This window comes from Seriola aureovittata, chromosome 14, assembly GCF_021018895.1.
Source record: "Seriola aureovittata isolate HTS-2021-v1 ecotype China chromosome 14, ASM2101889v1, whole genome shotgun sequence".
NCBI classification, from domain to species: domain Eukaryota; kingdom Metazoa; phylum Chordata; class Actinopteri; order Carangiformes; family Carangidae; genus Seriola; species Seriola aureovittata.
Genome location: NC_079377.1, coordinates 23,239,289 through 23,265,714, shown reverse-complemented (window position 1 = coordinate 23,265,714; position 26,426 = coordinate 23,239,289). Strand labels below are relative to the sequence as shown.

General features: G+C 40.8%; 2 protein-coding genes across 8 annotated transcripts in view; one reads left to right on the top strand and one right to left on the bottom strand.

Moving 5' to 3' along the window:
* Positions 1 to 873: 873 nt before the first annotated feature.
* Positions 874 to 14,424, top strand: ppp1r1c (protein phosphatase 1, regulatory (inhibitor) subunit 1C). Of its 4 annotated transcripts, none has more exons than XM_056395961.1 (6): positions 888 to 1,193; positions 2,696 to 2,753; positions 4,923 to 4,960; positions 5,629 to 5,683; positions 8,614 to 8,817; positions 9,375 to 9,937. In XM_056395961.1, the coding sequence occupies exons 1-6, from the start codon at positions 1,113 to 1,115 to the stop codon at positions 9,389 to 9,391; spliced, it is 453 nt and encodes a 150-aa protein (XP_056251936.1). In that variant the 5' UTR covers positions 888 to 1,112; the 3' UTR covers positions 9,392 to 9,937. The 4 variants fall into 4 exon arrangements, with proteins under 4 accessions (XP_056251934.1, XP_056251936.1, XP_056251935.1 ...); XM_056395960.1 differs by lacking the exon at positions 9,375 to 9,937 and adding an exon at positions 9,944 to 11,946 and having other exon boundaries at positions 889 to 1,193; XM_056395959.1 differs by lacking the exon at positions 9,375 to 9,937 and having other exon boundaries at positions 874 to 1,193; positions 8,614 to 9,367.
* Positions 14,425 to 15,071: 647 nt separating this feature from the next.
* Positions 15,072 to 26,426, bottom strand: part of nckap1 (NCK-associated protein 1) — a 33,640-nt gene continuing 22,285 nt past the window's right edge. For all 4 annotated transcript variants that reach the window (XM_056395951.1, XM_056395952.1, XM_056395954.1 and 1 more), the window contains 17 exons: positions 26,242 to 26,300; positions 25,805 to 25,950; positions 25,439 to 25,571; positions 25,104 to 25,223; positions 24,120 to 24,259; positions 23,505 to 23,636; positions 23,060 to 23,278; positions 22,193 to 22,323; positions 21,956 to 22,053; positions 21,343 to 21,436; positions 20,715 to 20,797; positions 20,368 to 20,448; positions 20,166 to 20,259; positions 19,961 to 20,077; positions 18,716 to 18,825; positions 17,910 to 17,999; positions 15,072 to 17,762 (listed from right to left, as the gene is read on the bottom strand). In XM_056395951.1, coding sequence (XP_056251926.1) covers positions 17,646 to 17,762; positions 17,910 to 17,999; positions 18,716 to 18,825; positions 19,961 to 20,077; positions 20,166 to 20,259; positions 20,368 to 20,448; positions 20,715 to 20,797; positions 21,343 to 21,436; positions 21,956 to 22,053; positions 22,193 to 22,323; positions 23,060 to 23,278; positions 23,505 to 23,636; positions 24,120 to 24,259; positions 25,104 to 25,223; positions 25,439 to 25,571; positions 25,805 to 25,950; positions 26,242 to 26,300 — 1,964 coding nt within the window. In that variant the 3' untranslated portion in view covers positions 15,072 to 17,645. The remainder of the gene's footprint in view (positions 17,763 to 17,909; positions 18,000 to 18,715; positions 18,826 to 19,960; positions 20,078 to 20,165; positions 20,260 to 20,367; positions 20,449 to 20,714; positions 20,798 to 21,342; positions 21,437 to 21,955; positions 22,054 to 22,192; positions 22,324 to 23,059; positions 23,279 to 23,504; positions 23,637 to 24,119; positions 24,260 to 25,103; positions 25,224 to 25,438; positions 25,572 to 25,804; positions 25,951 to 26,241; positions 26,301 to 26,426) is intronic.

Sequence of the window (26,426 nt, the reverse complement as noted above, 5' to 3'; positions counted from 1 at the left end):
CGCCAAGAACCTAACACTTTATTAATTGCTGCACATGGATTGTTATAGTCTTTTACCGTATGACTCCAGAGAGGCTCATAAGTCTGAGAGCTTCTGGTAAAACTGAAAAAAACTGTTTGGAAATAACGTAAAGTATACATAAGATCCGAGGTGTAGCTCGCATTATGAAAACTGACATCATCTCCTCTGGTTTATCCTCCTCGGGGGATTTTACATTCAGACCGAACTGGGTCAATAAAAAATTTACAGAACTAAAGGCTTGTTATTGCTGGCAGTGCGGACGGAGCTTTGATACAGCATTTAGAATAAATAAAATACGACAAATCCAAATCATTTACAAAATAAGAGCCCTTCCTTTGATGCTCAGAGTTTTCTGAGAGCGTTCGTGGCATTTCCTAAAGACGTGATAAAAACACCACGATGTAAAGACGCTTATATTTTTGGGCATAAATAAAGATCAGAGGTTCTTCAGTTGAGGAATACAGGAACACACATTTCCAGAGTAGATCTCATCTTTTGTTCACATTAAACTTTATAAACATATACTTCCCAGCATGCATTGTACTTGTGTTTAAATTTACAAGAATGGCCAAGTGCAGCTTCACAGAGCTGCAGACTTTGAGTCTTTGATGAATGCGTCTTTTTTATTCAGTAGATTTATAACAGTGCACAGCAGAGACCAGGAATGCTTTTCAAATAGAAATTGATCCTGGGCGACAGCAAATGTAGCTGCTGAAATCTGCACATTTAAGCAGATGTAGTCGTGAGGAAACAGATTGAACTTATAAACAAATAAATACTACAAAAGTAAGTAGTAAGCAAAAGTATTGCAGACTTGTCTGATATTATTCCACGACCTCATGCTTCATCACAGAGTCTGTTTTGGAAAATGCTGCAATGACTCGGCTGCTATTCTTTCTCCCTCTCTCTCTAAGTCTGTCAATTAGTGATAATGGACCCCGCCGGCCGAGAGAAGACCACTCCCTCCCTCTCTACTCCCTCCCTCCTTGACACACACACACACACACATACACACACACACACATACACACACTACTCTCTCTCTCTCTCTCTTTCTGTCTGTCTTTCTTTCTATCTCTCAGTCAGTAATAATGGAGCCCAGCAGTCCGAAGAAGATCCAGTTTGCTGTGCCTCCGCTGCAGGGACAGCTGGACCCCCAGGCCGCCGAACATGTGAGTGTATCTGAGCGTGTGTGTGTGTGTGTGTGTGTGTGTGTGCGTGTCACAGAGTTGCGGGACGGTGTGGGTTCATGAATGTGGCTTCTCTCTGTGATCTTGTGAGTCTTGCCTGGAATTTTCTGTGTGTGGGTGCAGAGCAGCATGTGTGCATGAGGAACGGATCTTATGAAAACTGCTGTTTGTGTATTTAATGTCACATTTGAGCGGCGCTGCATGTGATTTTGCGGGTTGCTTTGTTTTCACGGCACAAGAGTTTTAATATTTGCGTGTTTGTGAGCGGAAAATATGGAGAATCTTTATTCTACACTCCTGAAATATTCACTCTACTATCAGATTACTCAGAAACCCTGTTAGAAAACATCCCAGTAAATCACAAAGCTTTCTATTCATGTGCTTTTTCCATATTCACTCTACAAGTAGCTGATGATGTAAATGTGACTCTCCACAAATCAAATAATTTCCTGCTGTCACGGACGATCTGCAGCTGATTGCAACAAGTTCACGCCCGTTCTCTTAGTGGGTGTAGAAAAGGACTTCTGGGAAACACACAGGCTGTCACTAACTGAGTGACCTTTCATAAGTAAAGGCAGGAAAGTCAGGTAGGCTTTTTATAGCATGTAATGTGTGCTGTGGTTTTCTACAGCAAAGGGGGGGGGGGGGGGTGAAAACTGCCCCCTGTGAGCTGACGTCTTTATCAACAGTTTAGCTGGGAACCGGAAGCTGGTGAATGAGCAGTGACGGATCAGGGCCCCTCCGCGGGCGTCTGGGGAGTCCCTGTGTTGGAAACCGTCATTTACAGAACAGTTGCAATGGTTTTTACGAGATAACGTCTTGTAAACCGAGTCGCTCCCTCCAGGACGACGAAGAACATTTACATTCCTGCAGTGTGACAGTGTTATTCCCTCCACGGCAGAATAAACTAGAACTGATTTTTAACTTTGGTTTTAATTGGATTACGTTGTTTATCATCACAGTGAAATGGATCCATGTAAGAGGAATTAGAACAGGCAGCAGAATGTGTCTGTAAATCGCTGGAGCCGCGTTTCTCATTTAAAAGTTGGGATTGCCACGTTCTTCTTTGCCATTCGCTGCAGTACGTGGAAAATTAGGTTTTTAAGATGCATTTTGGAAAATAAACGTAGTCTTTTAAAGGGTTAGGCCTGTTTAATTGCATTCAGGCAGCTAATGAAATGCTCTAAATGAAAGGTCTATAAAAATAGGCAAGAGTGTGTTTGATTGTGTGTTTTCACAGTGTAAGAAATGGGGCAATTAGTGCCAGTTGGTGTGTTTAATTAACTTTTGTTTTGTGTTTTAAAAGCCTATTGACTCACTGCGGTATTGAAACCTCATTATTGGGACAGTGAAAATCGGTATTTTTCTCTTCAAACCAAAGTGTTTGATCAGAAGGCGGAAGGGAAATCTCACCGAGCGTGAGATCCAACAGTATTTCAAAGAGGAAATGAAACCATGAAAGCATTTTTGTGTGTTTACCTCAGATCCGCCGCAGAAGGCCGACTCCTGCCACTCTGCAGATCTACAGACAACCTGGCCCAGGTAAGACTGCAGGGAGAGAGAGAGAGAGAGAGAGAGAGAGAGAGAGAGAGAGAGGGAGAGAGGGAGGGAGGTGGGGGAGGAGAGAACTGAAAAGCAGCAACTATAATGGAACCTTTATTAGATTTGTGCTGCAGCTTTTGGTAAAGTGATCTCTGTGTTCAGACTGGACTGATGGATGCCTGAAGTGTGTGTGTGTGTGTGTGTGTGTGTGTGTGTGTGTGTGTGTGTGTGTGTGTGTGTGTGTGCACGCGCCCTCTTATAAATCCCTGTACACATGAACCGACTGATTGAATAATCGGCCTGATTCCATTCTGTGATCTCAGCTCAGCGGGTCTGGTTCCAACACGGTTGTGCAGATCTTTGTGAGGCGCCTGAGGTGATTTCAAGCAGCAGCCATTTTGTCTTGTTACTTAATGAAATCAGAACAAGATTGTTGGAATCAAACACAACAAGGAAGACCAGGAACACACACGAGCACAACACAACCTCAGTGTCTGCAGAAACCTCCACCCAAAATTTGGACGTTTTCTCTTCATGAATTAATGATTACGGCCTGATCAGAACGATCTGATCAGTTCAAGCTCGATCTGTGCACCAAATTTTAGAGATATTATCTCTTCGTTTTTAGGCAATAAACTGCAGTCAGTCTGTTGGATGGAAACCAGCTGGCAGCTGTAAAAACAAGAAGTGGCCGAGCTCTTAGCTTTGAAATAAAGACGATCATCCCAACAAACAGCGCACGCGTTACGTCTTCTGCTTTCCCAGTATTTTGCTGAAATAACGTGACGTTTCCTCTTCAATAAATGCCAATATTTTCTGTAACCATCCCACTTAAGGGATGTGGGACTTTCGCTGATGTCGACTGTCAACCTTTCTCACTGATACATCCACGGATTTTCCTTTCATTTCCCCCAGAGACGACAATTCTTCTTCCAGCTCACAGTCGACGTTTTGAAGTTCACGCTGAGATTGAAAAACATCAACATTGAGCTGGAGGGAATTTGGAGTCGCATCAAACTTCATTCAGTTTTGTCATTTTTATAGGATAAATCTGGTGATATACTACTGTATGTTTTTCCTTTTTGTCAGTGAATCCCATGAAAAGAGCGAAACCAATGAGACCAGTGTGCGTCCGTCGCTCTTTGCCACAGAGATCCATTGTTTCTAAAAGAAACTATTAAAAACACATCAATGAGCCGCACTGTAGCACTGGTCGACATGTTCCTTCATCACACACACACACACACACACACACACACACACACACACACACACACACACACACACACACACACACACACACACACACACACACACACACACACACACACCATCCTGATGCCCCAAATATCCTCTAGAGAACTAAATGTGTATTAATCTGCAGCTGAAAATATCCCCCGTCAAATGCACTATTTCCTCCCGTTTTGAGGAACATTTGCCAAAGCTGCAGCGCTCAGCTGTTCCAGCAGATTATCTTCTGTTGTTTAAAAATGAAACTTTAGATTCGTGACTCACTTTTAAAAAGATTTACATCTTCAGTGTGAAGATCAAGTTCATGGGATTTTCTGACGATAAAAACACAGAATATTGATGCAACAGTAGCAAAAGAGAAAGTCGAGGGAGGTTAATACACACGTTTATTTCCAGAAAAAAAACTAAATAGCTTCTGAAAACAAGATTTTCCAGCTCCTGCCAAGTCACTGCTGAGTCCCTGGCAAACAGCCCCTTGATTTGAAGAGACTATAATCACCTGCAGGTGTTAACAGGGCTATTGCTCCATGCTGGTCGCTGTTCCAGGAATTCCTGCACTTGGGGAACTGGGCAAACTTCATTTCCAATTTACAAACTGCACTTGCTCTGTTCTGATCACACAGAGTTCATCTAAGAGCTCGTTGTTCCTAACATGATCACAGCCTGGCTTCAGGCCACAGAGGAAATAAGACTATTAAGACCCACTATCCGACCCGACCGGCGTGGTTTGAACCAGCAGACTGACTCAGCAACAGACCCACTGACACCGTTAACCCCCCGAGCGCTGGAAACATCTGCCACGCAGATTTTTTAAATAAATGGCAGACGTGTCAGAAATGGATCAACTTTTAAAATGAGCTACAGACAGATCAATAAAAACAGGAAGAGCTCACCGCTGCTGTCTCGTCTCTCCTGCAGATGCTGGAGAACAACACAACGCCAGCGGAGAGTCGCAGGTTTGTATAAATGGTTGTAAATACACACAGATGTGGGAAACACACCAGTATGGGTCACCTGTGAACCGGACAAGAAACTCACTGTCAGGGAAAAAACTCCTCAGTATTTAATACTCTTCATCAATGTCAATAACAATATATCAACAACTAGTTATATACAGAAAAAATCCATCAAAATATTCCATCTGAAATATGGATTTGATTAGAAACAGCTGTTCCAACTCCTGATGATTTATACCTGACCTGCTGGCATTTCACTTGGATAAATATCTCTATCATTATCATCTTTTTCCACCAGACAGTTCAAAATATTGAATTCTTAGTATCTCACAACTTTCTGAAGAGCATCGGAGATTAAAGCTTCACAGCAGACAGAAGATAAATGTCTGGAGGGTCAATGCTGTTTCACTGTAATAAGATTAAGAAGGGCTGCACGGTGTGTGCAACAGAACTTCCCTTGTTTTTACATTATGTTTATAAGTGCATTAATTGGCTTCAAATATATTTTTTAAATCATCTTCTTTTCTTGTTTTAATAATATATGGATCAGCATCTTAGTAACGCCGGTTTATCTTTAAACCTTTCTCTGCTTGTGCAGTTTACTGTGTTGCATGTATGTCCGCGGTGAGTCAGGTTATAATGCCATTTTTCTTCTGTTTCTTCCGCAGGCTTCAGATTCCTCTCAGAGGAAGCAGAGCACCTACGCCCCGCCCACCATGAAAGGTAAACACAGCCCTGATCTCCCACGATTCCTCAAGAAATGTGCAGAAGCTCTGAAGGTTTATATAGAGATACTCTCTGCAAAGAAAGCAGAAGAAACCCTGTTCCCCCGCGAGGGGGGGGGGGGGGGGGGGGGGGGGGGTTGGGACTGACGCGGTGCAGCGCACGTCCCCGGGCGCGTGTGTTTCCATTTAAATGCCTCTGAAATGAAGAAACGAGGGAGTAAGAGATGAGAATCTTTGCAGCAGATAAAACCCAGAATCAACAAAGACGCCGCAGTATTCATTTAAAATACAAACTAAAAACATTTGGCAGAATCAGTTGCAGAAGTTGCAGAATCCGTTCACTGTCTGAAACTCATTACGCGCCTGTCACACTGACGACCTCTTAACGCGGGGATTAGAGGCCGAATGCAATCAGCAGGTTATTGGAACATGTTATTTAATAAGACACAAATCAAATAAATGTTTTTTTTTCCTGAAATGAGAATAAGAGCTTTTTCATAAACAGATGAGTCATGTGCACGTGTATGTGCATGTGTGTCTCTCTGTGAAGTTACAGCATCTCTGTCGGGTGTGTTGTATATGCAGCTGCGCGCACACCCGCCTCCTCCGTCCTCTCCTCACTCTTTACGGTATCTGTATGTTTTGCTTTCAGTATGGAAGCTCTGTTTGTTTTGTTTTTTCTGCTCGACGTTTCGTCTTTGTATCTGCAGCTATATCTGGTTTCACCCCCCCACTCCTGTTTTCTTAGTCTTGGGTTTTGCTCTTTAGTTCTTCGGTCTTGTTTTTCGGACTCAGATCTGTAGCACATCTGGCAGAGGAGGGGGGGGGGGGGGGGGGGGGGGGCTGCTGGTGGTTGGGGTTGAAATTGGAATAAACAAGTTGTACCGTGTCTCTACATATCAACCAAATCAATCAGTGGTTTGTTTGTTTGTTTTTTATCATCATGCAAATTACAGCAGTAGATTATAAATTCAAGAATTTCACAAGAAGAAGAAGATGTCTTGGTTTGTTTGTGTATCCAAAGCCTGATATATCTTACTCCTCTCATTAACCTCCTGGGGGCCCCAGGGCAAACATTCATCGCTGGGGCCCCTCTGATCCCCTCTGATCCCCAGTATATATGGCAGTTTACTTATTTCCCTACACACCCGAAATACTATTGATGACTTATTAATTGTTTAAATCCAATTTTTAAGCAAAAATAACAGAAATTCACTAATTCCAGCTTCTCAAATTTGGATGTTTTTCTTATTAACTTACATGTTATTGACTCAGCAATCACCAACAATCATTCCACCATTCTGATGTTTGATGTGACCATTAACTGAAGCTCCTGACCTGGATCTTCATGATTTGATGCATTGAGCTGCTGCCGCACGATTGGCCGATTGGACGGGAGGATATTTGCGTGAACAACCAGGTGTATAGGTGCTCTAACAACTCGACTCTACTGTTGGACAGAATTTCAAATTTAGCTGTCGATCAGCAGACGCTGGGTTTTGCCTGTGACTAGAATATCTCAGTATTTCATAAATGAAGATGACGAGAGCATGAGACACGAGGAAGATATTGGATTTCTGACTTGAACATTTATCATGACTTGCAGTGATGTATTGAGCAGCTAATAGTCTTTATCTGGAGAAATCCCTTCTCCGGTTTCACCCACAGTGCAGAGCAGAGAGCACCTGTCTGATGGCTTTCATCTCTAAAAGACTTGTTGTTGTTGTTGTTGTTGATGTCATTTTTTATTTTTTAATCATCACTTGTGCTGAATAATTAATAGAAAACCGTTCCTGAGCTTTTCATTAGAAAACAGCGATGGGCTCAGAGAAGCAGTGCGGCTTCTGTACCGGCTTTTACAACAGTTTACAAAAGAAGCTGACTCAGTATTTTCTGCGTGTGTGTGTGTGTGTGTGTGTGTGTGTATTTGAGGTGGAACATGAAATGTGTGCTGTGTGCAGCTGTGCTTTAGCGAGTGTGTAGGGAAGAGGTGGATGTTGTTGGGGGGGGGGGGCAGAAAAAGGAAGAAAAACATAAAGCGTATTAGTGCGTGTGCAGAGCTCTGAGTGCAGGTTCCGGGAAGTGGAGACCGTAAAAGCTTTTCTTTTATTGATTGATCCCGTCTGAGTGTGTGTGTGTGTGTGTGTGTGTGTGTGTGTGTGTGTGTGTGTGTGTGTGTGTGTGTAGCCCAGTTAGATAATAGCCCTGTGAGTAACTGCCTATGGAACAAATGCATATAAGGCATTTACCTTCTGTAGGATCGAGATTTTATTTATTAATCTGATTAGTTTTTATTCTCACACTGTGGTTTTACAGTATGTCATGATCAGTTTTTTCACGTTGAAGTTGAAATTTTGTTTTTATTTAGACTTAATATGCGTTTAATTTTTTATCTTTAAGCCGACTGCGGTTCGTTTGGTTGGATTTACTTGAATATTTAGTCTCTTCTGGTGCATGACGCAGGATTTTTCAGAGAGACACCTACAAATCAAACTGAATGTGACACCGACTCAGGAGGAACTAGTTGGAGTTTATTCTTGGACACCTGGAGATATTTATCATGCAGGAGTTTATCAGCAGAAGAGTTTTCAGTAAACTTCGTAGCTGAACACACTGCTAAACATCAAGCCAAGTCAAACATACAAGTGAGACTAATTTCTTTGACCTCTTCCCCCAAAACTCGTGTCGGAGTCGGATATTTGAGGTTTTTACAAGATACTCATCTGCTTTGCTAATCTTTAGTTGGATATTTTTGTCTTCTTGTTTTCTTCACTTTCCAAACAGATATTTTCCCCATTTCCCCCCAAATTTTAATTTAATTTTTAATTAAGTCATGAATTAGTTTTATTTTTTAGTTACTTTGGCTTTTTTTCCCGCTCTGCCTGTAGTTGAAGCGTCTCTCCACTAGAGGTGCTCTTCTCTCCTCAGAGCTTCAGCTGGGGGTGGAGCAACATCTTCTTGGGGCGGGGCTCTCTGAGACAGACGGCCAGCTGAGCCCAATCACAGCGCAGCTCTATGCCGCTGCTACTCTGTGGGCCAATCACAATGGGCCAGAGGAAGCCAACGGGAATGAGGCGAGTCTGCCGTTAGCCAATCAGGAGAGAGGAGTGGCAGAGAGCAACAGTTTAGGGGGTAAACACTTTTTTTTTTTTTTAGACGGAAAAACATACACACTTTGTGCAGCAGTATACTCCAACTCAAATCTAATTTTGTGTCAACTAAAGACTGTACTCACCGCCAGGCCCATTCCTTTAATGGCGACCGCAGTAGCTATAAAAAATGAAATAAAAATGAAATAAAAATAGAGTTATTACATGAAACCAAGACAAAAATACACAGCAAACAGTCAGTGAAGCCTGTGTCTCTGTTTGGCTATAAACCCAAAATACTGTGTCGTATTTAGATTGATTTGGAGTATTCTGTTCTGCCATACACACACCACAACACACACAGACTAGTGTTAATTTATTTAACATAATTATAGTCAATAATACCCAACAAAAAAACATTTTAAAACCTTTTTTATAACCATTTACAAATGATGAGATTGTCCTAAGAGACAAACTGCCATTTCATTGGCCTGATATGTAACTGAAACACTGCATTAATCTGTGTTTTTCATATCAACATTGCAGAATGAAATTTATACTTCTGCAGCTTTAAGGATCTTTTTTTTTTTTTTTTTTTAGCTCTTTGCTACGCCTGAGCTGCTCTTATCAACCCCTGCATGCAGCACACACTACCTGCCCAGCAGTAAACAGCAAACACACACAGTTAGAGACCTGCTGCGGAAGAGAGTCCGACATCAAGCAGCTAAAGAGCCAGACATTTTCCTCAGGAGCTGAAAACACGTCTAAAGAAGGAGAGAGAATATTGGACTTAAACTCAAACACAACTCCAACTTGATGCTAATGTTGCACCATGTCTGGTTTAAGTGTACAGAGGCAGCTTTCTGCTTACACATCAACCATAATAACTTTATTAGTCTGTCCGTGCATTCATCGAGAATATGTAACAGCAATTAAAACCTGACTACATCCACAAAACAAAACCCTGGTGCACACACACTGTCTGTTACTAATGATTCACTGTTTATTTCCATACTAACAGTCTACGTTCTGTAAATCCGACTAACAGCACTAACTCCTCTGTCTCTCCCTCCTTCCTCCTCTTGTGGCTTTGCATGATCTTTCAATTTTGCTATTATCTACCACCCTCCGCTCTCTCTCTCTCTCTCTCTCTCTCCTCCTTTTCTCAGATTTGTCATGCGACCACAAAAAGGAAGCGTCCAGTCCCGACTCCGTCTCCCGATAGCCACCTCTGCCCCCGATCGTCTCTCCATAACCAACTTTCCCCTCCTCCTTCTCACTGCTGTTCATCATTAACTCACTGCTTCACTCCTGTGCTACACATAAACACTGTATGTTTATTTGGCTACAGCTCTCCCGCCCTCTCTTCCATTCACACATACAGACACGTGCACAAACCGAATCTGTGTAAATTTAAAATGCTGTCGGCGACGTTGGTCAGGTTTTGCTTGTGTAGAAAACGGCTGTGAATAAAGATGAATTATATTGAAACATTCGCTGAATGTCGGACTATTCTTCCTCCTATAGTGACAGTTTTTATAGTTTGTTTTCAGCCATAAAATACATAAACATAAACATAGAACAAGCGGTTTTATGTTACAGTTGAATAATGGCCAGAAGTGTTTCTGCAGTACGTCATGATGTCACAGTGAAGTTGACCTTTCGACCGCTTCGATATAAAATGTCATCCCTTCATCGTTTTATCACGTGTCACAAAATCGTGTTTTGTGACATCACAGTGACATTGACCTTTGACCTTTGACCTCTGACTGCCAAAATCATCCACGAGTCCGTGTGAACAGAATTAACTGTGATGTGGAGGCGTCACAGACCATCAGAAACCTGGACACACAGATATATGATTAACCAGGTGACACTCCGTATCACATCCTGAATATGATTTAAGACCAAGACAACAGGTGCTGACAGGTGAGGACGTGGATGAAAGAAAAGATCACGTTGATGGTGATCTTTACATTTTTAACCAACAGAAGATTTTTACACTATAATGACAACATTTGAGACTTGAATGAATTGTCTTAGTCAAAGACCTAAAACAATGTGACGTTTAAACGATGCAGGGACAGAACAGAGATTAAAAACATTAACTATACAAGAATAAATAATAAAAAGATTTTAGAACAGACGTGGTGTTTTGTTTGTTTGCACCTTTAATGCAGCAATAAATAGCATTACAACAGCTGAAGTGCCTGTGTGTGTCTGTGAATGAGTGTGTTGGTTTATGTAACGTGTGTCCTAGTGTTTTTAATCAGATGATAAATGTCCACAGATGGGATGTGCAGCGAGAGGAAGGGAAAGAAACAAATGGGATCCACGGTAACGGCTCATCAAAACGCACAATCTTCTGGTTTATCTTCAAACCTGTGACCAAATGATGTGCATGTTTTTTCAGTTCATCAGCACCTTGGATTAAATCATTTTACAGTTTAAATTTCTGTCTTTCTGTTACAGGCAGATAAAATTCAGTATGTCCTGTTCTTCTTCAAAGCTTTATCAGATATTTCCTGTTGATGCTACGTTCAGTGTGCAGCTGGAAAAAGGACGATTTATTCGAGGGACTTGCTGTTCACCTTTTACTGCCAACAGTTACTGAGTTTCATTTCGTTTCCAGGACTGTTTCAGTTAATGACTGTGTTTGTGTCGCATGTTGTGACACAGGATAATATTTATCATGCTTTTTTTAAGACTTTGTTTGTTTGCTTTATTAAAGCTAATTAACGTTTTGAATGGGGCTTTTATATAAATAGTAGATTAAACCTGGATTTGTTATTTGTCATTTTCAAAATCAGGTGGTTGTGGTGATGGTTTATGGGTGGGGTGGGGAGGTGGGGGTCTGCAGAGTAATCAGGTTACATTAAAAAAAAGCATAATAATACTACTTAAAATGTGGTAACTGGTCACAAACATGAATGTGTTGTGTTTCAGCAGACATATCCCACATAGGATTAAATTCTTGTCATGTAAAATTACTATCTATACTGACATGATCAATGAATGCAGAGTACTATCAACATATGAGTATGTTTAATTTGACATTATTTACAGGTAATTTAAGTAGCGTCTTGTGCGTTGCTGTGGGCTGAGGACCTTTAGGTGTGCGACAAATTAATATTCATTCATTAATTCATTAAATTTAAGTCATGTTTGTGTTTGTGTAGGCAAACTGGAAAGTTCTGTACCTGAGGAGGACGAGGAGGAAGCCATGCCTCAGGCTGACTGATCCAGGAGAGAAGTCTCAGCACACAAGGGGGCAACCATTTTATCTCTGCTATTCTGGACAAACCGACAGACGGACTCAGGCGTCCGTCTCAAGTGTAGCACCTACATGACAGGACATTGATTTGAGTGGGAGAGTTGACCTCTGAGCAGTTAACATAAGAAACGTGTTAAACCAGCTTCCTTTACTCTTTAACAAACTGGTCTGGAAACAGCCAACAGAGCCAACTCGCCTCACTTAGCACATTCACCACAATATGACGTCACACAAACTGCCACAGAATCGACTGTTATTGTTTAACTCTAATTTTAAAATCAGAACTTACCTTTATTTTCCCTGTTTCAGTTCGTGAATAGGGTGGAAATGTGATTATTCCTTTAACAGAAGCAGCAAACTGATATTCTTCCTTTAACAGAAGCAGCAAACTGATATTCTTCCTTTAACAGAAGCAACAAACTGAGATTCTTCCTTTAACAGAAGCAGCAAACTGATATTCTTCCTTTAACAGAAGCAACAAACTGAGATTCTTCCTTTAACAGAAGCAGCAAATGGAGAACCAATAACAATAACAATAAATGCCATTACAACAGTTAACCTCAAACAGCTGACATTTAAAAACTTTTGGTGGGGAACTTGTAACTTGTTTTAATGCAAACAAAAAACTAAATAACATTTTTTTCATTTCAAAATTTACACAGTCCAAATTTATTCAAAAGGAAGTAATGGATAAAAGCAACAACTTAGAGGAGCTATTCATAAGTTTTGCTATTGCTACATAGCCAATGCTAGCATTAAGAGCTGTTCACTTACCAGTCTAGAAGAAATGTTGTGAGTTCAGCATCAAACTTCAATCCTTTACTCACCAAGAGCTGTCTCCAGAGTTGGAAAGCAATCCTTTTTTTTTTTTTTTTAAACTTCTTATTTTCTTCTACTGAACTTAGCATGGTCACCAGCCCGGTTGGACTGTCTTGTCATTTTCCGATACCGAGTCACTGTGACATCCAGTCGTAGCACTGCTCAGAGGACGTATCATAACCTCATGTCTTGTAAACATAACAATGGTTAAAGCTCTTGGCAAGACTGGCAAGCAAACAGCTGTTAAATGCTAACATAGGTTATGTAGCATTAGCGAAACTTACACGTAGCTCCTTTAAGCTAAATAATTTGCTGTAGATAAAGACACTTCTTTGACCCGCAATAAAGCATCAGTTTACTAATAAAAAACACTAGAAATCTTGATGACAGTTTAAAATATATAAAACAAGGTAGTGCTACAACTGTCGATTACTTTCACAATCCATTGAGCTGCCAATAATTTTTTCATTTTATTGATTAACTGTTTAGTCTATGAAACTTCAAAAAATGGTGGAAAAATCACAACTTCCCCAGAACCCAAGGTGAAGTCTTTAAATGTCTTGTTTTAGTCCAAACCGCATAGATATTCAGTTTGAAATGACGTATGACAGAGAAAAGCAGCAAATCGTCTCATTTGAGAAACTGGAGCCAACAGGATGTTTGGCATTTTTTTTTTCAATGTTTTTGCTCGAAAACGACTAAAACGATTGACTATCCTTCTGTCAATCGATTGATTGACCAGCTCTAAACTTACTTAACCTCTTTAAGTACCTGTTGTTTCCTGATTACTAAATAATGACAGGCTGGTTTGGTACTAGTCCTGATCTTAGCTATGCTACGTGGTAGATTATATCTGGGTTATTAACCGCCTTAAGTCTTTTAAAAAAATGTCAGCTGTGTGATCAGAAATGTACGGAAGCCGAGAAAGGCCGTACTCGCACATAACGGAATAATTATCTCGTTGTCTCGAGAAAACAAAGCTCCGTTATCTTGAGGTAACGATATTAAAAAATATTTGCGATTACGGCCTTTCTCGGCTACCGTAGGAATTTGCAGGTTCCTGAAACAACACCTGTAAATTACCCGTAGCCGAATTAATAAAACACAAATGTAACGCAATAAATAATACCTGTAGCTTTTAGCACTGTACTGATGTTTTCAGAGCAGACATTTTAACATGAAACAGAAAAAGGTACAGGTGGAGAGTAGCCATCATTAACGTTATTAATTACACCTGTGCTTTTCCTGCTATGACGTCAGAACGTCACAACGTTATTAGATTATAAAGGAGTTCTTGTTTTTTTTTTTTCAAGCTTTTACAAATGTCACAACTATGCAAAAATATCAGTTTACGGTTGACCAGCACAGGTTTGAAATCAGAAGACTTCAATGTACTCTCCTTGTAAAATGATGGATCAGTTGAAGAGTCTTTTTTTGTCATTTTATTTTGTTAATCTGTGTATGCAGTATGTATCCTTGTGACTTATAATATTACTAACAGCAATACAACGTCAGCTTTGATTTTGTACGCAATAAACATTAGAATATGGACTATAAGCTACTTTTATGTCCAGGTTTAATGCCATGTCTCCTTCTCTGCGGTATTAGTTTTCTTGGGGAGCCCCCTGGTGGCCTTTGTGTGACACAGCAGCACTGGATGTAAAACACCTGTCTCATTTTATGACTAGTCATGTTAGTGTTTTTTTAATTAGCTCAGACAGCGTGGGCCTAAAATGTCATTAAAAGGGGTCAAGTTTAGTTTAAATTTAAAATGATATTAGATAATGAAGTTGTAATGTTCAGTGTGTTGTATAAAGCACCGTTCCTTCCATATATCTACACTTTCAGCTGACTGTACACACGAGGGAAAAACAAGTATTTAATGAGTGTTTCTGCAGCGTTAAGACTTTTCTAATACCACATTATATGCAATTTAATACTTTTTTCATGGTCATAGGGTTTACAATATTATAGAATTATGTTGGGAACTAGTGCTATTATTTGTTTCCAGTTGACGACTGTATTTTCTAAAGGTATTTCCCCATTTAAAGCAGTGTTTTGATTCAGTCTTTTCGTAATCGGATCAAACGGCATCAATTACCAAAACTGGCTCGTTCAGGGAAAATTTTCCCACTTACCGGTTTTACATCTCATCTCATCTCAGCTGAGGCCGTTCACACGAACCAGCGCCACACACTCACAGCTCAGGTCTGACACAGCCCTAAAGTTTATTTTATTCATGTCATTTAAGTTACACGGTGGAATTAGAGCCACAAAAAAGAGGTTAGAAAGAAAACAGCAACCATTCCACATCAAATGGCAGAATGTGTCCATGGATCTGTCCACACATGCTCATAATGCACTCTACTGACCGGATACACAGTAGAAACACACTCCATCTACTGTGAGGGGGTAGAAACTTAATTTACTAGACTTTAGTGTATTCCTGCTACATAGTGTTAATGTTACTTCACTTTGCAACTGCTTCTGAATTCGAACTTTAAACTGTCCTGAGTAGTATGCAGTATGAGCTTTCAGACAGAGCCCTGGTGTTAGTAATACATCAGCAGAGGGCTGGCATAAAGGGAGCATGGTTCGTGTATGTGTCTCAGTATGTAGCCCTTGCCATGCCTTGATTGAGAAAAAAAAACAAAAAAACAAAAAAACAAACAAAAAAAAAACCCCAAAAACAAAAGAGACTGCACTTTGTAAAAGTCGTCCGTCTGTCTGGAAGCCGTCTGTCCTAAAAGGTCCCGAACAACCGTCGCAAAAATGTAACTGCTCATAAGGAAAGTTCATTGGAGGATGCCCCATCGACCGCAGTTTACAAATCCAGTGAAAACATCACCAAGAGTGCACACACATATATATATATAAATATATATAAACATATATATTTTTATATATATTTCATCTTATTGCAGCTCCAGGTTTTTGCTGACTTTCACAATCGTTTGACATCGATTAGGATTTAGATGTTTGTCTGCAAGGGAATTGGTTAATTTGATCAAAGTTAAGTACTAACATGTTTATCTAACCTCGGAGTGTAGATGGCGACCTCTCAACAGCTGTTTAGAAATTAGATGCAAAATTTCCCTCAATAAAATAAAAACAAAACAAAAAAAGAAAACCGTAACATTTCAGTCTTTTTCCAGAAGCCAGAAGTTTCCATAAATTATTTAGCAAGAGACCAAATAGATTTATATGTTCTACTGGTTCGCTCATCTATACTTTACCCCATTGGAGAAACAGAGTAGCAACTACTGGACTTTAACTTAAACAGGAGAGTTAACCAACAACAGCTGAGGGGAAAATCTGCAGGTCCTCGACAGCAGGATGGGACGCATGCTCCACACATGGTAAAGTGTATTGGGACCATGCTGCGTGGTGATGCTGCACTTTAAATAAAACTGACTGATTGGTTGATGCCTACACTGTAGTATCACTGCAGTATTTTTTATCTTTTTTCATTTTTAAAGTTTGTTCCCACTGTAAAAGAAACCGCTTCTGTTCACTGAGCTGCCGCAGAGTCAGGCGGATTGTTCCGATAAACCGTCCACACATTTAAAATGGCATCTCACCCATTAATACCCAAACACTCCACCACTTCCAAGCCCTGATACACAATTTTTAGTGTCAACACATTTGGCAAATTCGTCATCATCATTGTCGTCATCATAAAAATAACAAAACATGAACATTAAAAACAGACGAGTTCAGTTCACATCAAAGTAGAATACAGATATTATATCTTTACCCACAAAAAGTTTGTTTACGACTAGCTAGAAAAAAGAAAGAAAACATCACCATGTTATACAAGTGTGTGTCTGTCTGTGTGTTTTCACTATGAAATGCTGAAATATTAGTGTTAGACGTCCCATATCTGCTCATGATGTCTGTCAGTCCGTGTGTGTGTGTGTGTGTGTGTGTGTGTGTGTGTGTGTGTGTGTGTATAAGTGTAAACTTACATTAACAAGCAACATGTCTTTCATTAAACACAGGATCCTCACCCGCCCTCGTCAGTAAAAGCAAAAAAGAAAAACAAAACAAAACAAAAAAAAAAAACCCACATCACATCAGAGTCATTTGCATTCCCAAAGTAAAAGCATCCAAATCCATCACCACATAGAAGTCGTCAGCCGGCCACTAAAAATCTCAAATCTTCCATTGAAAAACAAAAAACTAAAAAAAAAACTAAAAAAAAAATACAAACAAAAAAAGAGAATATTTTAGTGTCAACTATATATATACTATATATTTATATTTTTGTTCTTTTATACCAACCAAACATATGGTATATTATGTGTTGCTATGGTTATGGTCCCTGGCAACATCATGAAAAAAGTACAATGATTAAAATAAAGACACTGATCCCCCAACTTCATCCAGCTAGTGTTTTATCTGCGTTTATGTTTCTGCCTAATTTCAGTGTTTCTTCTTTTTCTGTTTTGACTTTTGTGGAATGAATTGTGTGTGTTTTACATCTTCTATTGGAGTTTATTAGTTTAGTGTGCAGCATTTTGTTCTGGATTTAGTGTGGTCTTGTTTAAATGCTACACGTTTGGTGTTTTTGCGGGTGTCGACACTTTGTGTGTGCGCATGTCGACGCCGACTGTGTTTTCGTTGTCAGGATAGTACGCTGAGGCATTGTAGGCATAGTTTAGTGTTTAGTTTGTCTCTAGTGTACGCTGTTAGTGTGTGTTTGTTGTCGCATGAGCGCTAATGCGCTGATGGTAGACAGCATATTGGGGCCTTTTGCTGTGTGTTTACTGTGTTTTCTATGCATTAGCGCTGATGCTCTGTTTATAGACGGCGTGGTAGGCGTTTCGCAGCAGGACATAGGGGAAACAGGACTCCAGCAGGTCCATGGTCAGGAAGGGAGACTCCTGCACGATCTGAAACACAGAAGAGACCCCACACACACACACACACACACACAGACTGTTAGATAATAGAAATACATTAATATGGTCTTCCGCCTACATCTCCACATGAAGTTGTGTTAGTACTAAGCAACGTTTCCTCTGTCTTTTGTCTCTCACCATGTCCAGCAGCAGGTAGACAGATTCTCTGTTACGTGTCGTCATCTTGTCCGTCTCCTGGCCGATCTTCAGCAGGCTGGATGAGGCCAGCTACACACACACACACACACACACACACACACACACACACACACACACACACACACACACACACACACACACACACACGTTAGAGAGTTGTGGAACATATTGTGTTTCACTCGTTATATTAAACCTCAGCATGTGTTTAAGGGGATAATGCAGCAGCAGGACCTCTGATACTTCTTAGCTTTACGTTCCTGCTTCCCGCTTAGGATGGCATTTATTTTTTATCACTACATTGATTCCTCTGGTCTGATCCACCTGTATTCAGTGGTTTTTATTAGCTGCTACAGTGATAGAGAGAGGGAGCCACAGTCCAGAACCAAAGCAGGGATGTTGTGTCTACGACCAGCAGCAAAATGAAAGCTCTGATAATAAAGTTGCTGAACTACATGTGAAAAATATCACATTGTGATTATTTTGACAGATATTGCGATACAGTAATTTTTGCTTTTCACTTTCAAAAAATATAAAAATGTGATTTTCTGTTCAAAATAAGCCTGTTCCTTCACATATGATTTGCTGATTGTAGCAACGCTTCATTTATAATCAGATGTTGTGACACATTTTACCTTTATTTTAAAATAAATAAAAACTGCAGCTCCTGCGATTTGGACATTGCACTTGGCCATAATGCGATTCTGATTATCATGGAATGACACATAAATAAATTTAAAAAAAAGTTAAAATATAATTCTGAATTAAATAATATCTGTTGGTCTTACAGCCAGGAACTCTTTGAGGCGGTCCTCTATGCTTCCCTTGTGGATGGTGAAGAGAGCAGCAGCGATCTGGTTGATGGCTTTGGCCAGGCAGTGGATGTTGTTACAGTGGCCTGTAGGGGGCAGCAAACACACAGTTACTGACAGAATAAGAAGACATCATGCGTATTTGAAAATCAATTAGTTCTGGGTTAATTTCTGACGTGTGTGTCTCTTCAAGACTCCCAAAGCTGAGGGACACACACGGAGGTGGGACTCCCCGTGCAGCGGGTGGGAAATATGGATTTCATTTTTTTTTTTTTTTGTTGTATTTCATGCAGATGACGGCCATTATGTGTGAATGTGAGGTGCATAAAGAGCATGAGAGTATAAAATATGTGCATGTAATTCTTAGTTCACAAAATGGTTCGCGTGACTGCGCTGCCGCCTTGTATTGAGATGTGCTGTCAGGAAACCAATTGCTGCCCGATATGTGGTCTGCATACTAACAATGGTGGAGCCCATTACAACTCATTATGCTTTTCAAATGTCCCTTATTAACAATGGCGCCTTTCATTTCAAGGTTGTTAGCAGGCAATGTCTTGATAATTCATCCTTGAGACGAAAGTCTTTGATACCTTATCAAAAGCCTCATTTAACTACAACACTGTGTCTCCATTACACTAAAAACCCTGTTTATTTAACTGAAGAAATCTTTTCACTGACAAACATGCATCAAATAGGATTAAACAGGCCACAACAAGAAAACTGACCTCTAAAAATGCATTAGTATTTTCATAATTTAAAAAGTATACATAATGAAGGTATGAAATGGCTCTTGTGCACATAAATGAATCAGTGTGAGGGCACGAGGTCCGTCTCATTTACATGCAGAACAGTCGTGTGGCGTTCATGCAGTAAATGATGTTCTCTACAATGTGTAGTATTTTCTCCTGCGCCGTTCTCAGGCTCTGCACAACGATTAGTCAATCGATTAGTCGAAGGACAGAACATTAAACATAAACTACTGTGATAATCATTAACCCTTTCAGTCTTTTTTTTTTTTTTTTTAGAGCAATAGGTTTCCACTTCTTACATGTGAGAATTTGCTGCTATTCAAAGGCTTTTATTTAAATAAATTGACTGAGTTTTGGATGGTAGGTCAGACAAGAGAAATAATCCTCAGTCGTAGCCGTGGTAACTACATTTTTAATACTTCTGTGGTAAAAATCTGGGCGAGAATTGCTTCACGACAGCGTGGCGTCCTACCTTCGATGGCGGGGCTGTACTGGGACATCACGTTGCTCGCCAGCGTCGGCAGGGAAACGGCCACAAACACCATTAGCAGGCAGGCGATCTTATACTCCTCCTCTGGACTGATGTTCTCTGCACAGATGCATTAAGAAGGTCATCATATGATATGATGGAAGATGGATTCAGTTCTCGTTTGTGTGTATGTGTGTTTGAGTCTCACCACTTTTTTGCGAGGACAGAGCCACCACCAGAGCCGGGTCGATCTCGCAGGGTAAACCCGCTGCTGACGACAGCTCGTAGACATTCATGGCCACCTGGAAACGGACGAAAACATTTACACAAGGAGAACAGAAGGAGAAGGAGACGACACCTGAACACTAACAACAGGTTTTTATTTTTTTACGTGTCTGGGAGCGTTTCACCTTCATGTCCGTCTCTCGGGGAATGTGGTCCTTGAAATCTTCCACCGAACTGACCAGGAAAGGAATATGACAGGATAACACCTGGAGAAAGCGGAGACGGAGACGATCCAGTGAGAGCGCGATGCGGCATCGGTAACGTGGCGAGACATCGTCCGAAATATTAAAATCTGACATTCACGGGGGTTGGAACAGGATCATTTTCTGGCTGGCTTTCTAATTCCATCCATTTGTTGCACTTGAATTAATGTGTGTGTGTGTGTGTGTGTGTGTGTGTGTGTGTGTGTGTGTGTGTGTATGTGTATGTGTGTGTGTGTGTGTGTGTGTGTGTGTGTGTGTGTGTGTCTTACATCTCTCAGAGCTTCCTGAGCGAGGGAGCGGAAGGACAAAATGACTCCAATGATGGTCATCCTCTTCAAAACACTGTCCACAGCTACAAACACACACCAAAAACAAACATCAGCACAATGATCAGTAAATCAATGACAGTGAAATATCACACTAATTAATCTTCAATCAAGTAATTCACAGCTAAGAACAAAGCCGCTTTACTTTTCAGCCGCGTGCTGCTGAGCGTTTGTATCGACTTTTAATTGTCTTTCAGTCGCCTCGTAACACTTTCACAAGTTTACAACAAGTGTGTTAACACATTGTAAACAATAGGAGAAAATAAAGACGCGGCTTCTCCAATCAAACCGAGAGGCTTTTACTCAGACATGAAAACAAGTCAGGACAGCACACTGTCAGCGGAGCCGCCAGAGGAATGTGAACATAGTTAAACATCAGTTGTCAAACACACACTATTTCATACAGAGGGTATTTAGCACGTTACAGTCGCCACATTATCAGTATTTTGCAGCTGCGTGAAAAGCTACTTAGCAAGTGTGTGTGTGTGTATGTATGTATGTGTGTGTGTATATATATATGTGTGTATATGTGTTAGTGTGTGTGTGTGTGTGTGTGTGAGTGTGAGATTACAGGTGAGCTTCTTGAAGAGCGCAGCCATGTGGTCTGGTTTGTCAAAGCTCGTCCTCATCTGGGTCAGAACCTCCATGTTCTCCACCACCAGTTTCTACACAGAGACAAACACACACAAAAAAAAATAATTTTTCATACAGTAGGATTATAATTTTCATTTCTATTCATTAAAAAAAAAATATATATATATGTGTGTGTATGAGCGTCAAGGCCATTCTTCATCATGCAACTGTTCCATACTCCAAGTTACAAGTTTACAAACCTGTTATATCTATTGCTTTAGTTATAATATATAATGTAAAAATAATAATATAAAAAAAGCTACTTAATTATCCACTATATAAACTGTCTAAACTAACGTCTGGAAAGTGTTTATTTTCAAATCTGTTAGTTCCTTTGATTAGGACAAAACAGTGTGTTGATAAAGATGTTGATACTAAGTCGTCATGTACATAAGATGAAGGTAATTAGCTAATCAGTGCTCGTCTCTGGCTAGACTTTTAATTGAAGTAGATCCTGTGAGGTTAAAACTTTATTTTGTGTGAATTGGCATAAAACCGTGTGTGTGTGTGTGTGTGTGTGTGCGTGTGCGTGTGTGTGTGTGCGTGTGTACCTTCAACTCTGCGACCTGTGATGAGATGTGCCACATCAGACTCTCGCTGAGGAACTTCATACCGTACGGCCCCAACAGCTCTGACAGCGAACGCATCTCTGTGAAGTAACGCGCACAAATAATTACAACACGTCCGATCCTCCGCACGCTTTTAGCGGAAAATATAAAACGTGGACACGGCAGTTGGTGTTTACACAAAACAGTGAGTTTGTGAACAACCCGCTCGTGTGTTTGTACCAGAGATGTCGGAGTATTCCTCAGCGTTGAAAGTCAGTTCGTTCTCGGTGGGCAGGTTGACGAAGGCCTTCATGGCGGGGAAGTAGGCGATGTGTCCGTTACTGACCTGACGGAGCAGCGTCTCCAAGTACCTAAACACACAAACACGCATAATACTTGCTGAGTATGGGTTACATGTTTTAATATATCCTCCTTTAGCAGGAGCATCACTGTTTGTTGTAAATTTTAAAACCACATTTACTTCAGAAATAACTGTGATTGTGTTGCTAAATAGGATTTTAATCCGTCTGTAGGAGGCTTTTATGTAAAAAGCAAATCCCATCATCAGAAAACTAAAGTCAGCAATAGGCTCCTTAATACACTGATGCACCACTTTCAATTGTTTTGGTTATGTTTGTTTGATTGTTTGTTTTAAACGGAACATTTAACTTCCTCTCCTGAACCTTCCCCCCCAAATCAAAGAGAGAAATAAACAATATCCAAAAACAAGTCCTGAACTTTAAACCAACAACAACTATCCTGCAGGTTCTGTGCCCAAAATAGCAAAGTCTGACATTTAGTTGTTTGTGCTGCAGCAATTTCCTGCAGGGACAAACTAAAACCCTGTAATGTTAAAAGCCATTTTCCTTCTGCAGAGCAATAAAAATCAGACGTTTTGTCAATGGTTATAATAAAAAAGAGTTTTCTCGCAACTGGAAATCTGTGAACACAGGCTCCAAGAAAAAGCTGTTTGAGAGAAGAAAAACCATTCAACTCGTTTTCCTTTTCTGGTTCAATCATTTGAAGTCATGATGGTTTTGAGGATTCCTCTTCTTTGGATTATTGCATATTCCTGCAGGTTTAAACGCAGGTTTAAGGAGAACGTACCAGTTTGTGTACAGACTGGTGATGGTGGGTTCGCCGTGGCTGTCCAGGTGCTGCGTCTGCTGCAGGAGCACGTTGTTGAAGACCCGGGTGATGTCGATGGTGACGTAGTTCTCTATGGACTGCAGCACGGTCATGTAGGCCCGTACGCTGGTCAGCAGCTCACTGGGCTTGGCTATCTCCTGAGTAGCCTGGTTGTACATAGTCATCCCCACTATGGACCTGGCGACAGTCAGAGATTTAACAAGGTCAGTTCAGCAGAACGCACAAACTGGTAAGAGCAAAGAACTGACTAAAACTACTTTTTAAACTCCTGATGGCCGTCTGTAAGGATGATGCTTCTTCTATTCGTTGATAGCTAAATGTCTAGTATCTAATTAATAAAAAAAAAAAAAAAAAGTAGACGCTGCGCCTAAACTGAAAAATAAAAAAGTGCGTGCATGTTTACTTGGTAAATCGGATCTCCAGGTGTGAGGTGAGGTACTCTCTCGGTGTGAAAGTGTGCTCCCAGACCACCAAGTTGGGAACGTAGTTGATGGAGAAGCAGAGTTCAGATAACGCTGTGTGGAGTTTATCCAGACTGGAAGAAGAAAAAAAACAAAAACAAAACAAAAAGGTCAAAACAGACTCAGCAGGATATGATGAAACTTTTAATGGATCTTTATCTGGACATAAAGAAAACACTGGAAACGGAGGAGGTATAGAAATATACAAGTGGCAGAAACCACTGAACACACGGGGGACATGAAGGTAACACCGGAGACGTGCGAAACAACAACAGCGTGACTCAATATGTACAAACGATACAGCAACAATTTGAGCTGTTTACACGAGCGTCAGCAGCTGTTCTCGTTACTACTGCATGAACAAAAGAGCCGTGTTTAATGGTGTTAATGGGAATTCAAACCGACAATAAAAACAAGGTTATTAATCCATTATTAATAACTATGACAGAAACAGTAGCAATGACTAATTAATACAAAGAGACAAAGAGACAAAAAAAGAGTGAAAATGAACCAGGAACAGATCAAGATGGTTAAATCTTCTGTCTTTGGTTACTGACTTGGTGACCAGTAGTCTGTTCTTCCTCATGCTCTCCACTCCCGGTTTCTCCCTCTCCGGCTCGCCTTTCTTCCCCGTCGCCTTCTTGCTCTTCTTGTTCACGGCCTGGCTGATGGTTTTCGCACAGTGCTTGGGAAGCAGCTAGAGAGAGAGACGGGTGGAAGAAGAGAGACAGAGATTATTAGCTGCCTGGCTGTTTTTATATAAAGTAAGAAGTGAAACCAGCAAACAGATAAAGATGAATCTAAGCAGCTTTCAATGACAAGCATCAACAAAGGACTCGCAGCATTATTGTGACAGCATGTAATGGGCATATAAAAGTCTGTTTGTTTCTGGCTTGCTGCTGTGTCAAATCTCATCACATCAGAGAATTTGTTTGTGGGACTTTATTTTTAAAAAGGATATGTTGAGAAAACTTTCGGTCTTTATGAACCAGCTGCTTCCGGATCAAGACACAAAAGTTCTCACAGTCTGTGCTGCTTCATTTTCTCATTGTTAAAGGAATAGTTCCATGTTTTTGGGAAATGCTCTCTTTCTCTCTTTCTGGCAGAGAGTCAGATGAGAATATTGATCCCACTCTCATTTCTGATCAATATCACTCTTGGATGAGTCTCCACTGGTGCAGCACACAACCCCATGTAAAACAGTGAATTGTGGATTTCACACTTTGTTATTTGTTTTTTTTTTTACAGATTAAACAAATGAGATATAATGTGTTAATTGGTGAGCTTTAGAGGAGCTGAGCCAGGCCAGCTGCTTCCAGTCTTTATGCAAAGCTATGCTAAGCTAAGCTAACCGGCTGCAGCCTTGTGTGCGCCGTATAGAAATGAGAGCGGTATTGAGCTTCTCCTCTAACTCTCAGCAAGAAATCAAATAAGTGGATTTCCCTAGAAATATCTAACTATTCCTTCACATCATCTGCCTTTTCTGTGTGTGTGTGTGTGTGTGTGTGTGTGTGTGTGTGTGTGTGTGTGTGTGTTCCCACCTGGTCGCTGAGTGTACATTGTTCAGTGCAGATGTCAGTGATCAGGTTTCTGGCCTGTTTGGCCATCTCATCCAGAAACATGTTACACAACGACAGGCTTCGATCCCCTATGTGGTGACGCTGCGGAGCAAACAAAAAAAAAACAAAAACACAAGGACAGAAGTAAAGGATAAATATTGATGTCATTGTCATTATGTGTCTACATCTGTGTGCGCAGTGTCTTTATGTGTGGTAACCACCATAATCAATCTATTAGTGTGTGTGTGTGTCTGTGTGTGTGTGTGTGTGTGTGTGTGTGTCAGAAGCGTCAATTATGTGTCTGTGTGTATCTTTACCTCCTCGGGGCAGAGCTCGTGTGTGCAGGACATGAAGTGTGTGCAGAGCAGAGGGAAGCAGATGGAGTGTCGGCTCTGGGAGGGAAGCTCCAGGCACTGCTGGAACATCTTTTCAAACGCACGGCTGTAGAAGCTACACACACACACACACACACACACACACACACACACACACACACGCACGCACACACGCACGCACACACACACACGAAGGATACACACATACCTCATATTATTTACCTAACGTAAAAAATTTGTTTTAAGTTCATCCTGCTACTTCTGTTTACATGTATGGGTTAGTGTGTGTGTGTGTGTGTGTGTGTTAATGTGTGTGTGTGTGTGTGTGTGTGTGTGTGTTAGTCTCACCAGAAAATAGACAGGTCTGACGTCTCCACCAGCATCTCCACCAGAGAATCCACCATCTTTGTGTGGAAGATGATGGTGTTCATCATTTTACCGAGCTCCTTGTGATCAGCTATACCCAGACTGGCCTTAGAGACACTTGTGTAGGCCTACAGAGGGGAACAGATGGAGCGTTCAGGTACAGGTGGTAAAACTCTGTGACAAAATACAATGTTCTTTTAACTTGAGGTTTTGTATTACTTTGAGTTACTGCACGGGAGTGTATTTTATTTTCCCCCATGAAACAGTAAAACACAAAGATGTGCAGTGAAAAATACTGTGAAAAATGTGTTTCTGTCGTCCTGGAAACCACGTTGCACCGGCAGAACTTCTGACGTTTAGAAATGTGTTTCTAAATGTGTTTTTAAATGTGTTCAAGCTCTAGGTGTGTGTGCACACACCTGCAGTCTGAACCAGTCCAGCCTCATTCCTCTGAAGTCAAACACCTCTCCATCCTCCACTGGAACACAAAAGTGTGACAATTCACACACATTAAAACATCCGGATTGAAGACCACACAAGATTTTGGTGACTAATACAGAGCCGGTATCACAGGTGCTATCAGTGCTGTTGTCGCAGCTTCTCC

Excerpts from the sequence above, each read along its gene's own strand:
- ppp1r1c (XM_056395959.1), top strand. The coding sequence starts at position 1,113 with ATGGAGCCCAGCAGTCCGAAGAAGATCCAGTTTGCTGTGCCTCCGCTG. Across the intron at positions 4,961-5,628 it reads ACGCCAGCGGAGAGTCGCAG|GCTTCAGATTCCTCTCAGAG; the intron begins GTTTGTATAAAT and ends TTTCTTCCGCAG. Across the intron at positions 5,684-8,613 it reads CGCCCCGCCCACCATGAAAG|AGCTTCAGCTGGGGGTGGAG; the intron begins GTAAACACAGCC and ends TTCTCTCCTCAG.